Consider the following 19,694-nt stretch of genomic DNA (forward strand, 5'->3'; position numbering starts at 1 on the left):
GCGGGAAGTATTTTCCCTCCTAGGAATATGATTCCTGGGAATCAGATTCCTAGGAAGAGGATACCTAGGAAAGTACTTTTGACATGTTTGGTTAACCATGGGAAAGTGACTAATTTCCAAAGTGCTTATGTTTGGTTGACCATCCACTTTCTTAGGAAAGTTATGTATAATTCCTATTATGCCCTTAATAAAAATTAGGTCTTTAATGCCTCTTTAATGCTTCTTTAATGCTGAAGGGTCTTTTTGGGAAAAAAATAAAAAAAGAGTGATTCCCACCTCATGGGAAAGTAATTTTCCCATGTTTCTCATGGGAAAGACTTTCCCATGAAATGTGGGAATCATATTCCTATGGGAATACCACTTTCCCATCTCTCTCCTTTGAAAACTCCAACCAAACAAGAGGCATTTCATTACTTTCCCGTTGACCACACTTTCCCCCCTCGTTTTCCTGCGAACCAAACGAGCCCTCGTTGGCTGAGAGGAGTTCTTTTCATTTGGTACATTTCTCAAGAAAATAACACCCATAAATTCTCTTCTTATTTGTATATTTCTCTTTTTTGGTAAGTCAGCATTACCTATAAATGGGAACCCACTTGCCACTTGATCGGTATTGCAAATCTATTTCTATTTAACATCTTTTGCAAACCTTGTATACGTATAAATCTTTATTACTTTGTTTTTCCATGCCATCATAATCCTAAATTTTGATGCAAGGGCTTGCTTTCGCCACTGCCATTATTAGCCATAAGCTCAGAATTTTTTTGGTACGCTCGCAAGTTTTATACGTAGCTGACCCACGCTGAGAAACTCTCTCTGCATGAAACATTTAGAAATGTCGTTTGTAATCAGCTGATCATATCTTTTATATGATTCTGGCATCTATTTGTACCTTTTTTTTATTAGTAAGATAGATATGCTACACATAACATGTATAAATACATCCATAAGAATCAGCCTACAAAATAGAGAAGAAGGAAGAGACAAGTGGAGATCCTATAAGATAACCTCTGTGAGTATTAATGTCACCAAGAGTATCCATATCTCACAAGTGAATATTAACAGGTCCAAAATAAAGTGACCCTTATCTCCAGATCCTACTATTTATGGAAAAAAGAAAAACACAATCCCGCTAAATCCTGATGTGTTTTCTCCTGAGGTACTCACTCTAAAAATCAATAGATTAGAGCTTAGAACACTTGCAAATAAGTTTTATGAGAAGCGTTCAGATGGTTAAAATTGCTCTCCCTCAAAATACAATTCAATCCTCTTTGGTAAGCTCTCACTGCTTAAATCAAATCTAACGTTCTTCATGTTCATGCACAGAGCCTTTGTGTTCATCTACAGAGCCTTTTTGTATGGTTGATGAATACCATTTTGTGGTATTTTATCCTTGCCATGGCTTTTGCAGGCCAAAAGTTAGTAGTCCTGACTCCCGAGGCACGCTCCAATTTACTCCTTTTAGTGGCCAATACAAGTGAGTTTCATATGACCTGTCAAAAATTAGCTAATTGTTTTGCATTTTGCATTGGTAATGCAACAGCAAATGTGCTTTATAAAAACAAAGGAAAGCAAAAATAAGAACCTGCCATGATGTTCAGTGGCGATGATATCGGATGCCAAAATTTGATGCCACTGAGAAGGAGATAATAATAGCAGTGCCTCAAGAAATGCATCCCCATCGCGTCAAAGCTACCGACTTTGAGAGAAACTTCAACAAGTTTTGCAAGCATTTATTTCCAGTTCATAAAATAGCAAATTAAATAACTGAAATCTTTCTTTACAGAATTGTAATTCTAATTTTTCTTTACTTGCACCTGCGCCCATGACTCCCTCCAGTAGTGCCAAGAGATGCAACTATTCGTGGATTCAGTCTATAGTTGTCAAGGCTCAGAATGAAAGGACCTTATGCACACTTTCAGACTGCAGCTATAACTTGGAGCTGTTATCAAAATTCTCAGTTCTAGTACTTGCAGCATGTGCGGAACCATCACATGAAGCACCGGCTTTTCCCTTGAATTAAAGAAAGGTCGTATAGGAGATAGGTAGAGAAAAGGCATATGTTTCATATCTTCAAGTCTCGATATTTCCAAAATGAATCTTCAAAAATCACCTCTGCATCCATGAGAGATTAATTGAAAGGAATGCTAAGAGACCAGACTGTCAAGTATCATCATATAGCTTCTGCAGCAATAGCAAAGTTGTGAGCTCTGTCCTTGGCCTTCCTTGCCTGCAGAAGAAAGCATACAATGGGGGGCAAGAAAACCATGAATTCTCTACAAATTTGAGAAGAAAAATCTTAAAGAATTATGCAAGTCAAAGTACATGCACTCACATTGCTGCACAGAAAACAGTGAATTCACTACAAATATGAGGAACACAGTTGCAGGAAAGAATCATACTCTCTCAAACAGTGTGTGTGTGTGTGTGTGTGTGTTGTGAGTTCTTCAAAGGCATCCAGTCACAGAAAAACCAGATCCTCTGCAAATACTAAAAGGGATACCAAGACATATTTATGTATACATCTGGCAAGTCACATGTAAATCACTTACTTCTTGATTCCAATTGATACAAAGCATCATGACAACAAGAATCGAAACTTGTACAATCAGCGCACATATGATTCCCATCCAAAGTCCCTGGTGCAACAATTCTACAATTAGAAAATCAAGTCTAGAAGAAGTCTCGCATCAAAGAGAGAGTTCAAATAATATACAGTTATAGATAAGACCCACCTGGCCACCAACATGCAAGACAAAAGCAAATAGGATAGCAGAAGGAATACCGACAACATAATAAGCTCCAAGATTGACTAAAGAACATATCTTCTGCATGCCACATCCTCTAGCAGCACCTAAAGTTTCAAGGTTCAGTATGCACAGACACCCAAAAAAATCATGGTGTGCAGTTTGATAAAATAATTTTTCAAAAGATATATGAAAACTACATAGACTAAATGAGGCTCTTCTTTTACTTAAAGGGGAAAAAAGCAGATACAACCTCTATTATAAAGAATATGAAAAACAATTTAGAACAGTGTTGGTAATTGAAAAAGGACCGACAAAAACAAGAATAATGTAGCATCCGTCTGAGCTGATTATGTTGCATGATTTAAAATAAAAGATAGATATGATGAATAAATTCAACTTAATAATCATATGACTTTGTCGGCAAGTCAAGCTTGAGATTGTATCCAAGTCAAAACCCTAACAAGCCAAATCAAAGGAACGAGACTATGACTGAGTAATATGTTAATTTTTTAGCAGATCAATTTTGTGGTACATATGCAATTAAGTAAATTCAAAAAAAGAATAATACAATTTTGTGAACCCACTTATGGATCATATAAAATCTTTGACTGAGTCTAGTCCAAGTTAAACCCCATCATGCCACATCAGACTGTCCTATTAGGTAATCATGGATGGTTGGTCTGTTGGGCACTGCAAATTGTTAGAACAATTAAGGGTCCAAAAGGTTCACTTGGCCAAGTTATAGATCGAATCAGAAAAATTTTAAAGCATGGTTTGGAGACTTATTCTTATATCAGTAAATTGAGAAACCTTAACTGGAGAAACTGGATATAATTTGTTGTTCAAACCTGATAGTGTGCATTGTATTCCATCCATAAAGTCAGAGGTTGCAAGAATTGGCATCATTATTGATATATATTTTGCTACTTCTTCTTCATTGCTATATAAGTAGCCCCAGACATGGCGTACTAGAATGGTGATCAAAGCTACCATCAAACCCTCTGTGATAGCCATGATAAGTGCAGCATACACTGATAAGCATGCAGCTTGTGGGTTTCCAGCACCCAATTCATTTGAAACTCTTATACTGCAAAAAAGGTACATAAATATCAATTAAAAGCCAAGTTGCATTGACAAATTACAAAAACAGTTAACTCAACTAACCTCACTGCACTGCTGAGACCAGTTGGAATCATATAAACAATCCACATAGTGTTGAGGCTGGCAAAATAAGTTAAGAGTTATCTGGCAACACCTTCATACTAAAATGGCAAACTATTTTAAAAGCACACTGATAGATAGATAACTTTAAGGGGTGAGCATGATAGAGGACTGCCTGAGAAGAAAGGGATGTTTAAAATTTGACTGAAAGTCCCAATATAAGTTGGAAATGTTAAAAAGCTGGACACAAAAGAAGGGAGAATAAAGGATTCTGTAATTGTCAGATAGGTTAATGGATCCACATTAAAGAAGTAAGCTGACAAATCCTAAAACTGAAAAATGGGGAGCAAGTTCTGTATTGAATCTAAACTTCAACTGGAAAATGAAGCAGATATCACTTGCTACAAGATTTACACCTAAACGCAAGACAAAAGACCTAGTCATAGCATGTACAAATATACCACATAAAATTCATGCATGGATACAAAACAAAAGAAAACACCAATAAACAGCACACAGCACTAAAACTATACCCAAGCATGCCAACATGCCTGCCATCGACTTCCTTCAAAACAGGGTACCAATATTACTGCAACTATATTGGAATGGGGGCCTCTCTGACAAGCATGGTTAGAAAGTCTTGCCGTAAACAGATTAAACTATACTGACAGCTAATGGATTCAGACATCTAGACATTTTTAACTTAAATTGGTTAGATTGTAAGTCATCTGAGCTTTCATACAACTTTTAGAAATCTAGATACATGGTCGAGGCACTATGTTTACCATGTCTGCATGATATATAAATGTTATGCACTATCTACCTATTTGTATCCATTTTCTGTCAAATCAATATGAGCAAGGAAACTTAACAATGTTGTATATTTGCTTAAACAAGTCTTTCTCATAAACATGTAACGTTTTCTTATATAAAATAAAAAGAAAAGTCTATATGTATTTTCTCTTCCCAGAATTGTTCTAGGGTAAGATGTTAAATAGTCAATCTACGTATACAAACCATATCTGGAGACATGAGGGGTTGTGGCATGTGGCTACTGCTCCGCCAGCTTGACAACCTCATTACAAACTATTGGAAAAATGGAAATTTTAATTGCTAACCTGATTGAAAGTACTGAAGTCTCTAGCTTTGGATTGGGAAGTAGGCCAGCCAAGAGAACCACCATCTCGAATGACCAATACTCCAAACTGTATTAATACAGAGAAGTAATCAATTTTTAGATGTCGGGTAGTTTGTTACAGCATAATTAGGAACAAGATGTTTCCACAACTTAATCAAGTTAAACTGAAAATAGTTTAATAAGCAAGGTTAAATTTCAAAACAACCCCACTAAGCAATGTGGACTCTAGGCAGCCAAGTCAACAACATCAAAGAAATCAATATGGTAGAGGAAAAATTTTAAATCTGTCACTAAAAGAGGCAGAGCAATACCAGGTGCCATTGTCAATTATCAGAGAATTCAAAACATGTCCCTATCTTGCACATTTCATTGTTAAAATATTGATTGTACAGTAAACTGAGGCTTACCCCAATAGACACACAACTTTGCTTAAAAACCAACGGTTCCAGGTTTGAGTCTTTGGCAGTGAATCCACGGGAATTTGGACTTGGTTAATTATAATAAAGATGGGTCTCCCCTCTTTGCTTTCAAAAAAGGGTAAAAAAAGGGCATTGATAGTTCAGTCCATATTATCATATGCATGTTCTAGTATCATACTTACATATAGAAGGGTAATAAATTATATAATTTATCATATGAAACTCACATTTCATTCATAATTTACTAGACTCAAGCACAGGCAGTAGTTTCAAAGGGACAAAAATGATGGAGCCTGCACCTGCAGGTGTAAACCACAAGGTGCACAGGGAAGAATCGGCAACAGAGCATAGAGACAGATGTAGTCACATTCAGTATCAAAAGTATAGGATAATAAGGCATATTTTATTATCTTACTATGCGCATTTTAGATGCTCAACCATAAAGTAAAGATAGTTGCATAACATTTGTTTAAGAATCAAACATCACAAATTCTATAATTATACAAAGTTATAATTTAACATGCTTGAACATTGAAGTCTACAGCTCACAGTAAGGAAAGCCCAATATCCATGTGTATTCACAGGTTATGTGGTTAACTGTTTGAGATCTCTGCAAGCTAAGCATGTTTCACTGGAATGGAAAAAGGGAAACATGAGACTTCTGCATGTCTATTATTTATGTGCCTCTGAACATGCTTTTATTCATTTCCATTATTCGAAATCCCCCTACATGTGACTCAATCTAGTTCACTGCACCAGTTCCTATGAGACCTACACTACCAAGAATCAGTGTCACAGTTTGCAATAGAAACTTACACAATAGCTACTATAAAGGGGACTTACCAAGTCATAAATGCCGAAGGAACAGCAAGTCTTAGGAAGTTGAGGACATCATGTAATGCCTCCACTGATAGACCTGTCCAAGTCTCCTTGCAAGCTTGAGAAAACTTGACATAAGTTGCTAACAGAAACACATTGATCCAATATGATATGGTGGTCGCCATAGCAGCACCCTTGTTGCCAAGGTCAGACTTGTACACTAGAATCCAGCACACAATAATGTGGAACAATACAGTTATTCCGGATGTTAACAACATTGGAAACACAATGTTTTGGGTTTGCAGAAACCTGACATGACATTGAAGCAAACCATAGGCAAAAAGGCCAGGAATCAACCAACAAGCATATAGTCCTGCTTCCATTGAAATCTCTGGATTTTGACCAACAGCCATGAGAATTTGGCTGGTGTAGGCCAGGATAAAAGCCAGAGGAATACTTGCAAGGAGAAGAACAAGCATAGCCCTTTGCATATGTATACCAAGCATATGATATTGTTTTGCACCATATCCCTGCCCACATAGGGGATCCAATGCACTTGCCATTCCCAACTAGTTATGAGTGAAAAGAAGGAAGAAAACTTTATTAACTGTACCAGTTTAAAATATATTGCTAATAAGGAAAGAATTACATATGATATTGAATTGCGAACAATTACCCAAAAGAATTTTTAAACTTTAATGAGCAGAAGGAAACAAGCTTCACAAGAATGGCTAAAACAAGTTGAAAAAGAAAGGTTAGCAATTAAGTTTTGAAACTGGCAGCTAGTTTACCAGATATTGTATTATTACTTACAGTTTCCGGTTACTGCATAATATAGCAATTTGTTTGAGTTTGATCGAGCCAAAGACCCTTGTATTCAACAATTCACTGCAGTTCAGAAAGGCATGAACAATTGGACTTGAATCATCTTTAGCTGATGGAAATCATGCCATCTACATGGTCTCACTTTTGAGGATTAGGGTATGCTTCATCAGTATTTGGAAATTTTTTAGGATTGGCTCTCAACCTGAAGCCAGCCCTTTGAACCGGTATTAAGAGCCCAGCCAGACAATCTTTGGACAGGAGAAGGAGAGAAAATGAAACGTCGAAGGCCAATCGGCAGGTAGAGGGCCAAATTTCTCGGTTAGACAGTTGCTATTAAATGCAATAACTTAATTTCCTTTGTCCCTATTTATATTTTGAGGTATTTGCATTTCTCCCTGACCCTAAAAGTTTTATCCCTTCCAGCTTGGTCACTTTGTGTTTTGGATCAAGGAGATAATTTGTTCTTTTCCTTCTGAAACACAATCAGTATTCTTCTTCATAAAGCCCAGTTATTGTGTGTTTAGACTAATCAAGCTAATTATGTAGCTACAGAGAAGAATAATTGAGCACTGGTTATATAAGGCAGGGGCCAACTCCTTGATGGATGATCAGCCGCAAACATGTAATATAGATAATCAGAATTTTTTCAGAGTATAGAGATGCAAATAATTATTTCTTTCTTTCTTTCTTTCTTTCTTTCTTTCTTTTGCCCCACAAACTGCATCAAAAGCGTATATTTTATATACTTAATCGATTCTCCTTCATGTTTTTTTCTCAACTCACAAGCAAAATTCCAAATTTTTACACTACCTAATCTCAACCATAAAATAAGGGGGGGAAAGGATCTCATTTTTATGCTAGCAAGTAGCAAAGAAGCAGCAAGCCATAAGAGGCATCGTGGGACTACCAGAAATTGTAAAAAACGAATCCAAGCACCCAACAGAGACAAAATATCTCAAATTCTAGTAGCTGATGGAGTCTCAGCATTCTAATCGTCATCCAAGGCGGAAAATGAGAAGGAAGCGAGGAATCCACATACCAGAACACTGAAGCCAGTGACGTTGGCGAAGGAGGTGGCCATGGATGCGCCGGAGAGGGGGAGCTCTCCAAGGTGGCCTACGAACATGACCGAGATCACCTGGATGGAGTAGTGGAGAAGGCTCACCGCGATCAGAGGCCCCGCCAGCCACAGCTGCCTCCTCACCTCGGCGAGGATCCCGCTGGCGTCGTCGCTCCGAGTGCAGAGTGAGCAGAAGAGATCCTTCTCTCCTCCTCCTCCTACTGCTCCACTGGAGCCAGATCCTCCTCTCTCGGGGATTAAGGTTGGAAGCAACGGGGAGGAGTCGAGAGATGGACCTCCTGCCCCTTCTTTTCCTCCCATTTCTCCGCTGTCTATTACGACGGTCAACGGAGCTTCCGGAACAGCACGACAAGAGATTTTGCTGCCGTTTGGCTCAGCATAGCCGCCAACATCCGCCTATATATATATATATATATATATATATATATATATATATATATATATATATATAATATTGTGTAGCAACAGTACAACCGAGTGGAAGCCCGATTGTACGGTCGCAAACGAATCTAATTTGATAGAGCAAAAATCTAGTTAAGCGAGACCCTGCATGATTTTTTGTTGCCATCGTTTTTTGTTATCGTGGTTGCCAGCCGATTTGCTCGATAAGGTTACTAAGAATTATTATGGTAAACAAAATTCTAATCTTATCTATACTTTAATCTGAGTTTTTAGTTACCATCTTTTCATTCTCGTCGTGGTAACCAGTTTGGTTGATTAAGTTACTAAAAATTATTATAGTAAACTGAATTTTAGCCTCATCTATACGATTATAAAATTTATTATCGTATGAAATCTGATTGTCTCAAACCACCTCCAACACAAAAAAAAAACAAAAACTATTTTCATGTTGTTGGTTCATTTACCGGTTTTTTATTAATCCACTTGTCTAATTTTTGAAACCCAATAATCTATGTTGAACGTGACAGAAATGAGGATAAGATTTGCATTAGGGAGGATATAGTGCTAATTTTGATAACTTTTTAACAAAAAGGGAAGAATAAGACATAACCAATGATTTGTTTAATAAAGTTTTTGTCATTTTTTTCCAAACTTCTAAATAAAATCTAGAGAAAGAGATTATATTTCTTTTTAAATGAGAGAATATCTATTTTTCTCAATTCTAAAATTAATAATAAAATATTTAAATCAAGGCTTTATACTATTGGCCATAATTTGTGCGATTAAAAATATGTAGAAATCAAATATTGCATATTTTGGTAAGCTTTAACCCACGCATTATGTGGACACAAAAATAAACAATTATCATTGTGCTAACGAGCCAAAATATATAATAAAATATTTAAATTGAGAATTTATTTCATTGATCATGATCTACGTATGCTGATATGTATATATTTTATTGATCATGACCTACATATATATATATATATATATTAATAATTAAATTATAACAACACATTGTCTCATATTATTTTAATCATTCATTTTTTCCATCCACTTAAGATGTATTTTAGAGACTATCAAAACATGCAATATTTTATTTATAAATATTATTAGCAATATATTCTATTATTAATAATATACATATTTAATTTAAATATTTTACTATTGATTTTAAATTTAAAAGGGCTAAATATATTTTTTTAGAGGAGTAATATCCATATCTCTCTCTCTCACGCACGCACACCTCTACACACACACTGTCACACATTATTTCTCAGTTTAGAAGGATGGTACAATAGAAATGGAGCATGATAGCTTTCCTTGTGACTGGCTATGATAAAAATACTGATAGTTGTGACGAAAATAATGACGGTATACAACGTGAGGTGGAAATTTTACTAGCTTTGTCAAAAAAAAAAAGAAGCTAGCGAAATAATGTAAAGGTCAAGAATACAACATTTTATTATTTACAATGCGGCAGGGAAAACAAAATAAACAATTTGATCAATAAGGTTACACTTTGAAAATCAATATAGATATAAACTGGATTGAAGAATTATTCGCTTGGTGAAGAAAATTCTCCAAAAAAAAATCTTGTTAATAATTTAAAACACTAGCGCATATAATATATATATATATATATATATATATATATATATATATATATATATATATATATATATATATATATGCATCAAATTCTAACTTGAGAATTAATCCAATATAGAATCATACTCAAAAAAGACTTGATAGTAAGAAAACATGCTAGAATTATTATACTAAAAATATGAAAACTTGGCTAAATTTGATAATATTCGAAATAAAAAAATTTACAAGAAAATCTATTGAATCTACCTAAGAATTTGCTGTAGTACTTGTTTACAAATCCGTAGGCTTCTACAATGTCTGGCATGGTTTAGCTGACCATGATATGGGCTAGCTGTATCCCGTGTAGAGCTCATTATGAGCCGGGCTTGGACTCAAAAAATGTCTAATTTTAAATAGGTCTGGCCAAAAGCCTGATTAAAAGTAAATAGAGCTTGGGCTGAGGGCCCGACTGTGATCAGCAATAATATCGTGTTACATCAATTCTCCCTTGGAAGAACAAAATGGGCTTTGTTTCCATATTTTGCGGACAATTAACATGTTAAGTTGACCTTTTTTATTTTTATTTTTTAAAAAAATAAATGAAATCTATGTCAGTTAAATGAATTATGAATGTAATCCCGAATTGGACTGATAACTAACGCCAGGAATGTCTGTAAAAAAAAAAAGTACGTGGATGGCTTTTGTGTAAAATACAAATCTAAGTAGCTGTTTATATGTGGGTGTGCGCGTGTGCGGGTAAAATCGGAAATTTAGAAGGATCTATATATTTTTAAAATCCTTGCTTTACAAACCGCGGTAATATTACGGTAAATTTTAGCACGCGCAGCGCACGCGATTTATTTCCGCCAGGGCTCGTTTATCCGATGCAAACCTCACTACCACCCCACCACAATTCCCTCTCTCTCTCCTCCCTCCGTTTTCTTGAGCCAAGAATGCAAGCTCCGATGCAAACGCAGGCTCCGCTGCGAATCCAAGCGCTCCCCTTCGCTTCCACTCTCCGATTTCCCCTTCCATTCGTGGTCCTCCCCCGTACCAACCGCCGGCCGGTTAGAGCCCGGTGCTGCGCCGCCGGCGGTGGCGGCAATGGCAACAATCCGCGGCCGCCGGCGCAGAAGCAGCGGAGGTCGTACCCATTCGATGAGATAGAGCCGCGGTGGCAGCGGTACTGGGAGGAGAACTGCACGTTCCGGACTCCCGACGAGGTCGACACCTCCAAGCCCAAGTGCTACATCCTTGACATGTTTCCCTACCCCAGGTAACGTCTTCGGTCATGGTAACGTTGAGAGACAATTTGTTACCTTGCGAAAAGATTTGATCTTGAGTTGATTTTATTAGCTTTGATGGGAATTATGAGAGCCTACAGGGTATCTTGTGAAAAGATTTGATCTTGGGTTGATATTAGTGACCTTTGAGTCGAGAGGAACAAGAAAAACTTTTTTTTTTTGAAAAAGATAGCGTTCTTCTTTCCTATTTGCGGTCGAAACAAGAAAGATGGTTTCTTTTTTGAAGAAACAAAGGTTCTTGCTTCCTATTTATACCTAGTTAGATTCTATATTTTGTTTTATTTTTGATGAGCTTGTTTTGATTTTTTTTTTTTTTGAAGAAAAAAAATTCATGAGCCGAGTATAATGGTTGGGATTGTGCATTGCCAAGAATATGTAGTAAATGCTATAACAAAGACTAGGTGTTAAATGTTTGATAGCTGTTTTGTCAAAAAGATGAAGGCTTCATTGAAAGATTTGGTTCATAAATTGGTTAGTAATTAATTATTTTACAGACATCATATCCACAGGAGAAGAATAATAAAGAGAAAGGATATAGCCTGATGTCTTTATGCTTTGCACGAAGACAGTTTATCTATACTCAATAATTATAAGTGAATTTAACCTGAACAGATGTGCTTGTTGGAATCCATCCTGAAAAAAAAAAGAAGACAAATTTAATTTTCAAATTTTTCTGTTTCAGTTTTGTCCGAATTTGGACTCCAAGAAGACCATATCTTGACCAATCCATGTTCTTATTTTTACTAAATCCAAACGCAACTTGACATGCAAATCATTTTTATTGTATGCAGAAAGAAAAATTAAAAATGATTTATGAAACTAGGTGAATCAATCACAAAGAACATTATGTACCAGCAAATAAAACAAATCTCTAAGATTAAATGCCAAAATTATAGTCCCAGAAGGTAATATTGAAGGAAAAGCTGTTTCTATCCCTGTCAGCTGCCATGCTGAGTAACATTTTTTTGGCACCTTTTTTGTTATATTTATTTTAAATAAATTCAAGGACATGTTACGCTGTTAAGGGGGACGGGGGAGGAGAGTGAGATTTGATTACAAAATTTCAAGTACATTGGAAGCAAAGGGCACCTGTAATAAGGATTTTGAATGCAGGCTTCCTTCATCAAAATTTCTCGGGGTGGGGGGGGGGGTTGGAGTATAGAGGTAAGTAGGGTTTCAAACTTTCAATTGAGTTGTGCTGGTATCACGTAAAGCTCTTTGGTAAGATATTAGAAGCTCAGGCACTTCTCTTTACACTGGGTTATCTTGAATGTGAAGAAGAGCACAGACAACAAGGACAGGTCAGAAAGGTTTCTGCTTCTTTCTTGGTTTTAGAAGCTTAGAAAACTGAAGGTAAAACTAAGATCCACACAGGATGATAGGAGTGCTATCCCTTTGGAGGTTCTTGAGTGGGTAGTGGCTTTGAGTTTCTTGAGCTTGTTTGTCTTTTTGTTCTGTTAAGGAAAGTAAAATCTGCTAAAGATGAAATGATGGAGAAATTTGCTGTCAAATGCTGTAGCCTAGTCTTTTCAAAAGAGTTGCTTAAGGTAAATTAGGACGTAAAACAAGATGGTGCCCTAGTGATGAGATTTGGATTCTCTAAACCGTTAGAGATATATTGATTCCTTATAAAGGAGAAAAGAAGACGGCATACCCCCTTTTCTTCATATCTTAATGCATTGTAATTTGGAAGAAAATGTTATCAAATTTTAGCATGGTATGACTGTTACAAGATTGAGAATTTTCAGTGTTTGGGATTGCAGGCCCATTTTTAGTGTAAGTATGGCATGGGTATTATGTTCCCTATTTGTTTTTTCCCCATATTCAGTAGGAAAAGGATAATAGAATGGTAAAATATGTTGGAAAGTAGTTGTTCAGCAGTTTGATGGTAGAATGCTACATCTTGTGCTTTTTTTGAAATTAATTTTTTTAGAGTTTTTTTTTGTTTGTTAGATGTTTTTAGACTACATTTTTTTTTTTCCAAATTGAATTGGAAACCTAAATACTCTTAGGACTGTTGCCTTCCTCATCTAAATATATGCAAAATTTTCCTTCTTTGTTAATAAAATTCTTTTTCAATATTTTTCTAAGCTAAAAATGTTAAAAAATAAAGAAAGTCTCCATTCATTATCAGCAAGACAATGGTTTTTTCGGCTTTTTTCTTGCCTTTTGTGCTAGGTGGAATCAGAGACCGCGTGAAAGCTTTCAGGCAACATATATGGTGCTCCTTCAATGGCTTTGTTATATTTTCACTTTGTCTGTATTATATAGTATATGTCCTTGAAGTCCTTAAGTTTTCAAACTCTGCTATGTTGATAATTTTAATGGTGATTTTATTGCATATAGAATCTTTGTTTACATTGAGTTTGTACGTTATCTTGTGTAGTGGAGCTGGATTACATGTGGGCCATCCCCTGGGTTATACTGCCACTGACATTCTATCAAGATACAAGCGCATGCAAGGTTTCAATGTCTTACATCCAATGGGATGGGATGCATTTGGTCTTCCTGCTGAACAATATGCTATCGAGGTTTGCTAGCCATTTTTCTGTGACAAATAATTTATTCTGTTTACTTGCCCTTCACTAATTTTATTCTTCATGCACAGACAGGGACTCATCCGAAGATCACAACAAAGCGAAATATTGAACGCTTCAGGTCACAGGTACTTAAAAAGAATATTTACTTTCATTCTGTCCTAAGAAGGACTACACAAGTATGAATCCTGTCATATACTCACTTTAACCTAGAAAAAGCAAGGTTTTAGTTATGACTTTCCTTTCAAAACAATAGATAGCCAACCAAGTGGCACTGAAATTCTTTGCCAATATTCTATAAAATTTTAGACATGAGTGCTTTATTTGTCAGATAACTAGTCAAGAAATACCTCTAAGTGTAAAATGGGTGGGAAATGTCTCTTCTAAGTGAATTTTGATCATTTGTATTTGACATTTAATGAACTGTTAGCAAACTGATATCAAGGACAAGTACCTTGTATGTTTGCACCTTGAGTTTCATTTTGTTGTGGTTAAATGATTATCCAGTGTTTTGGAAGTGCTCCATGCATAACTTGCTTTGCCCAACTAAGAGGTATGTATCAGTTCAATAATCAAGTACTCATATGGCCAAATTTTAGACGTTGGAATAGTTCAGATCATTTTTTTGATAAATAGACAGCCTTTTATGTCCTTAAATTGTATAAAAGAGGCTTAATGTCCCAATTTTCAATTCCAAAAATAACCCTAATCAGATTATTCTATTAAAAATTGAAATATTTACTATAATAACTCTAGTTAGATCACTCTCTTAAAAAGCTTAAAATATGTTAAAAATTAATATACAACAAGGGATTCTAATGTAAACGGACTTTGAGAGGAAATCTGATTCAGCAACACAGAAAGACTTAAAAAGTATCTTTGAACTTAAGTACTTTTAAAGGAAAAGGAAAAGAGATTTAAAAAGTTAGTTATAAATTAACTATATTCTGATATTTTTAGAGTTAAATTTACATTTAAAATTATCCCAAATCTAAAATCTTGAGCAGCCACGGGCAGCCGCACATGCATTATAACTAGTTGCACAAAATGTGGCTAGTACATATATTAGAAAAAAAGAGCATGATTGTTATATTTTCTTTATCACTCTCCCACATGAGGTTCACTGCAACTTCATTATGATACACTTCATGGCCTCATGAGGAGCTTTATTTATGATAGTAGGAGATCAGGTAGTCAAACTATACGATGAACTAAGAGTAAGAGTCAACTAGCTCCACACAGTGCTGTGAGATTGGGTCAAGATTTGCTAGGGACACACAACATCTTGATTCATGTTTATTGCAATGAATCACCGATGTAGTTTCATGATCAGAATGGGAAATAGTCGCAAATCTTGCAAAAGAGCTCTGTTGTCATATGCAGGAAAGAAAAGTAGCAGTTCCAAACTATCTTGATGCATTACATATTGCAGTTTTTCCTCATAATTTATATGCTTGAAAGTTGAAACTACTGGCTTGGAATCTTTTCCAATTTCATGATTCTGCAATGCAGTCCCAACTTTTAATTATTGTTATGTCTTAGTGAAGGAAGCAAATTCATACTACCCCTTCATGAGAAATCAGTAGTAAGATACTACAATCAGACCATGTTGATATTCTACCATTTGCTTCTTTGAGTGGGTAGCTAGCATTACAATTATATTGACACCTTTTTGGTCATTAAAAAAATCAAGATGGTTTTTTTCCCCATGTAATGATGCCTCAATCAGATAACACATAATTTATCCTAAGAGTTCCATGTAATATCCTGATTATGGTTTAAGTTATAAACGAGTCTAAAGTGCAGTTATATCCAAATACTCCTGCTCATATCCATGTTCTCATTTTCATTTGTTCAACAAATTATTTTATTGTTTTGCAGCTCAAATCATTAGGTTTTTCATATGATTGGGATCGTGAAATATCTACGACTGAACCAGAATACTATAAGTGGACACAATGGATTTTTCTTCAAATGTTGAAGAAAGGACTTGCATACCAGGTCTTGAACACTCAATTTTCTTTTTCACCTTGGAATCCTTCAGTTCTTCATGCATGGATCATGTGACTGACAATCTGTTGGTTGGATCATTGCATTCTCTATTTGTTTTCTCTTATGGGATTTTGTTTATGCACATTTTAGATTTATTTTGTTCCTTTCGTACTGTCATTCCTGTGATATTTCTAGTAAGTCAAGCTAACACTGCTTTTTAATTATGTATATTCAGGCTGAAGTACCTGTTAATTGGTGCCCTGCTCTTGGCACTGTTTTGGCAAATGAAGAGGTTGTGAATGGTGTTAGTGAACGAGGGGGTTATCCTGTAATAAGGAAGGTACTCTCCGAAAAATTATATAACCATCCAAAGCAACCTAATTTTTTGTGCTTTTATTTTCTTTAGCATCTGTGTTAGTTGTGTTCTAAGCTCTTCGGATATTTGAATGATGCATATTTATTAATAATAAAATATAATGCCTTCCTGGTTCCCTGTCCAGCCAATGCGGCAATGGATGCTCAAGATTACTGCTTATGCTGATCGTCTTCTTGAAGATCTGGATGAACTTGATTGGCCAGAAAGCATTAAAGAAATGCAACAGAATTGGATAAGTCGATCAGAAGGTGCCGAGCTAAAATTTAATGTTGTTAGTACACGTGGATGGGAACAAGGTGTAGAGCTACCTGTCTATACAACCAGACCGGACACCATTTTTGGTGCCACGTATGTTATATTCATTCTGTTTATCATTACCTACAAAACTATTAAATATTTTTTTATGAACTTCATGGAATCTTGTCTATATTTTGCAGGATTAATTTTGTGACCTTTGCTCTTTCCTTGCAGATATCTTGTCGTGGCTCCTGAGCATCATCTATTGCCATCATTAATATCTGAGGCCCAACATGAAAGTGTATGTTCATTAGATTCTTTGTTCGATTATTTTGCATCAACATGAAGGGAATTAATTTGTCAATGCAGGTAGAGGAGTACAGAGAGCTTGCAGCGAGAAAAAGTGAACTTGAAAGAACTGATCTTCAAAAAGAAAAATCTGGTGTTTTTAGTGGTTCGTATGCTAAGAATCCAGCTACTGGAGAAGTCATTCCAATATGGGTAGCAGATTATGTTTTAGGAAGGTTTACCTGGACTAGCTCTTAACAAAATTTAAAATTTTAATTTCAAGTGATCGTTGATTTTAAATAATTTTCCATATTGGGCTAATGTTGTTGCACATGCTAACGATCAACTATAGTATTTCATTATTTAAGATACTGCCTGAACATCTGTTTACCTTGTTCAAGAGCTGGTGAACTTGAAGCTTCATGGCTGACCTTATGCTGATGGGTACCCGGCAGGGAGCTTTACAAAGTCAAGCTTGAAACCAGAATAATACATTAGCTACTTTCAAAACAACAATAGTGCCTGTAATATATTATGATTCAGAATGTTGGTGATATAGAAGATACAAACATGGAAGATTACTGTTGTATGATAAAGGATGCTAGGGTAGATATATGGCAAATATAGAACCAGGAAGGATGAAATGGAAGAATGATGCAGGAGTCGTAAGAATTGAGGAGAACTGATTAAGGTGGTATGGTCATGTGAACAAGGATTTGAAGGAACTTGGTAAAATGGGGTGCTCAAATTTTCATGGAAGTGCTAGCAAAGAGAGTAGGAAGGTCTAAGATAACATGAATAGACCGACCTAAAATAACTCCCTTGTGTGTACATGTTAAGTCACCCATTGTTATTCACAATCTTATCTTCATTGATGGGTGTACCCATCTGACTCACTTATCTCCACCTCTTATCTTTTGATTTGCAGCTATTGTTGGATTCTACAGGCTAGCTTTTTTAATTAACCAGTAATCTAGACTTTTTTTTCCTATTCAGCTCAACATATTTGATTTTGGTAAGATACTCTTCGTTGCTCAAATGTTCATGCTGAAGTTATTCTTCAGCGGGCATGGAGTCCATTATCATTCGTCAAAATTTTATACGTAGAACCAGCCTGTTGGTGCAATTCACATGCATGTTTCAATACAATTCTCTTGTCAAACTGTTTCTGTCATCTTAGCCCATCTTAAAGAATATAATATTTTTATTCTTTCCAACAAAGAGAATGTTTTATTCATCATCATCATCTTCTTCTTCTTACCTTGTTTTGTTTGAAACATTTCACTGTTTGTAGGTTGGTATATTCTGTATCTTCACTTACATCCTGAATTTTCAATGGATCATCGGTTAGAGGCATTGAACAAGTTATTTTGTTAGAAACAGTCTACACTAACCATATTGGCAAAACATCTCGGAATCTAGGAGGTGGTTGCTTCTTCCGCCATACGACATATAAGGCAACTATTTGGTTCCATCATGTTGGTAGAATACTGTTCTCCAAGTATTCTACTAGTTGTTTTTGATTTTGGTTGACAAATGATTTATGGTACTGTTGTTCTTTCATGCGTCTTATAGAGGGATGTACATGCTTACTATATCAGCTATGAAGCATATTTTATTATGTGCATTTGGTATATTCAAGTTAATCCGCATCTGTAATTCCAATACAATTTTCTTTTTCAGGTGGTGAACAGATTATTGTTATCATTTTTGATTTTTTTTATACTGTATTATCTCCTAGTTGTGCAACACAGCTGATATTTTTGTTCATACTTTATATGCAGTTATGGCACCGGGGCAATTATGGCTGTACCTGCACATGATTCTCGTGACCATAAGTTTGCGTTAAAATATAATATCCCAATCATTCGGGTTGTAAGCCCATTTGATGAAAGTTGCAACCTTGGTGAACCATATCTAGGTGATGGTGTCATGGTGAACTCATCTAATTCATTATCTGGACTGAATATCAATGGCTTGTCATGCAAAGATGCTGCTTCAGAAGTCATAAATTGGCTTGAGAGAACTGGTTATGGGAAGAAAAAGGTGTCTTTTATTTATTGTAAATTTATTGTGGCAACATTGTTTTTCTCCAGCACATCGTGCACGACACGTTGCATGTGAACTCAAACATATTATCTTGTTAGGTGAACTACAAGCTGAGGGATTGGCTTTTTGCAAGACAACGCTATTGGGGAGAACCTTTTCCAGTGATGTACCTGGATGATACTGGTGAAGTTGTCCCTCTTCCAGAAAATGAGCTGCCCCTTACTCTGCCCGAATTGGATGACTTCACTCCTACTGGAACAGGGGAACCCCCATTGGCGAAAGCAACATCTTGGGTATGTTCAGCAAAGATAAACATAAGCTTTCTTATAATTGACATGCCAATTTGTTACTATATTTTCACAGTTACTTCTGGTTTGTGCAACTATAATTAGACATCTGTGAGTTTATGACTTTCCTGGTTGATTGGAAACCCATATGTAATCTTATCCAGAAATATTTTAGCCTGAAAAATCAAATTTTTCAATTATTCAACCATTTCATTTAGCAAGTTCAACGTTAGCTAGAGTAGTCAACAAGTACATGTTTCAATGCAACAACTGTTAATGCTAAGATATTCTTCATTTGAATATGCTGGGATACCTAGAGGTGGGTCATTGCTTGAGTTTTAAATTGCTGGTTATCTCAATCAAGTTAGTCCTTTGCAGTTGCAGTTGCCTCATAATAATCAGTACTTCTATGCAATATTTGTCTAGAAAACATTTTTCA

The 19,694-nt window shown here is 35.8% G+C and overlaps 2 protein-coding genes across 9 annotated transcripts in view; one reads left to right on the top strand and one right to left on the bottom strand.

Annotated features, from left to right (window-relative positions):
- Window positions 1-985: 985 nt before the first annotated feature.
- LOC103696267 (protein DETOXIFICATION 16-like) lies at window positions 986-8,577 on the bottom strand. Of its 3 annotated transcripts, XR_016413244.1 has the most exons (10): window positions 8,149-8,577; window positions 6,309-6,853; window positions 5,027-5,113; window positions 3,912-3,968; window positions 3,596-3,834; window positions 2,733-2,851; window positions 2,550-2,636; window positions 1,815-2,227; window positions 1,583-1,708; window positions 986-1,490 (listed from the first exon to the last, which is right to left on the bottom strand). XR_016413244.1 is itself a non-coding variant. In XM_089930792.1 (8 exons), the coding sequence occupies exons 1-8, from the start codon at window positions 8,488-8,490 to the stop codon at window positions 2,171-2,173; spliced, it is 1,533 nt and encodes a 510-aa protein (XP_089786918.1). In that variant the 5' UTR covers window positions 8,491-8,577; the 3' UTR covers window positions 986-2,170. The 3 variants fall into 3 exon arrangements, 1 of the variants encoding a protein (XP_089786918.1); XR_016413243.1 differs by having other exon boundaries at window positions 1,583-2,227; XM_089930792.1 differs by having other exon boundaries at window positions 986-2,227.
- A 2,500-nt stretch (window positions 8,578-11,077) lies between these two features.
- EMB2369 (tRNA synthetase class I (I, L, M and V) family protein) overlaps window positions 11,078-19,694 on the top strand; it is a 32,686-nt gene continuing 24,069 nt past the window's right edge. For 4 of the 6 annotated variants that reach the window (XM_088722079.2, XM_088722082.2, XM_088722080.2 and 1 more), the window contains exons 1-10: window positions 11,078-11,461; window positions 13,876-14,020; window positions 14,098-14,154; window positions 15,908-16,027; window positions 16,254-16,358; window positions 16,519-16,742; window positions 16,866-16,932; window positions 17,001-17,155; window positions 18,704-18,965; window positions 19,067-19,261. In XM_088722079.2, the coding sequence (XP_088578205.2) occupies window positions 11,139-11,461; window positions 13,876-14,020; window positions 14,098-14,154; window positions 15,908-16,027; window positions 16,254-16,358; window positions 16,519-16,742; window positions 16,866-16,932; window positions 17,001-17,155; window positions 18,704-18,965; window positions 19,067-19,261 (1,653 nt within the window). In that variant the 5' untranslated portion in view covers window positions 11,078-11,138. Of the gene's footprint in view, window positions 11,462-13,875; window positions 14,021-14,097; window positions 14,155-15,907; window positions 16,028-16,253; window positions 16,359-16,518; window positions 16,743-16,865; window positions 16,933-17,000; window positions 17,156-18,703; window positions 18,966-19,066; window positions 19,262-19,694 lie in introns of those variants that run through there. The other 2 variants (XM_088722078.2, XM_088722086.2) reach the window with 2 other exon arrangements.

This window comes from Phoenix dactylifera, chromosome 5, assembly GCF_051530095.1.
Source record: "Phoenix dactylifera cultivar Ajwa chromosome 5, Ajwa_hap1_PhDact_Kaust_v1.1, whole genome shotgun sequence".
Lineage (NCBI taxonomy): Eukaryota > Viridiplantae > Streptophyta > Magnoliopsida > Arecales > Arecaceae > Phoenix > Phoenix dactylifera.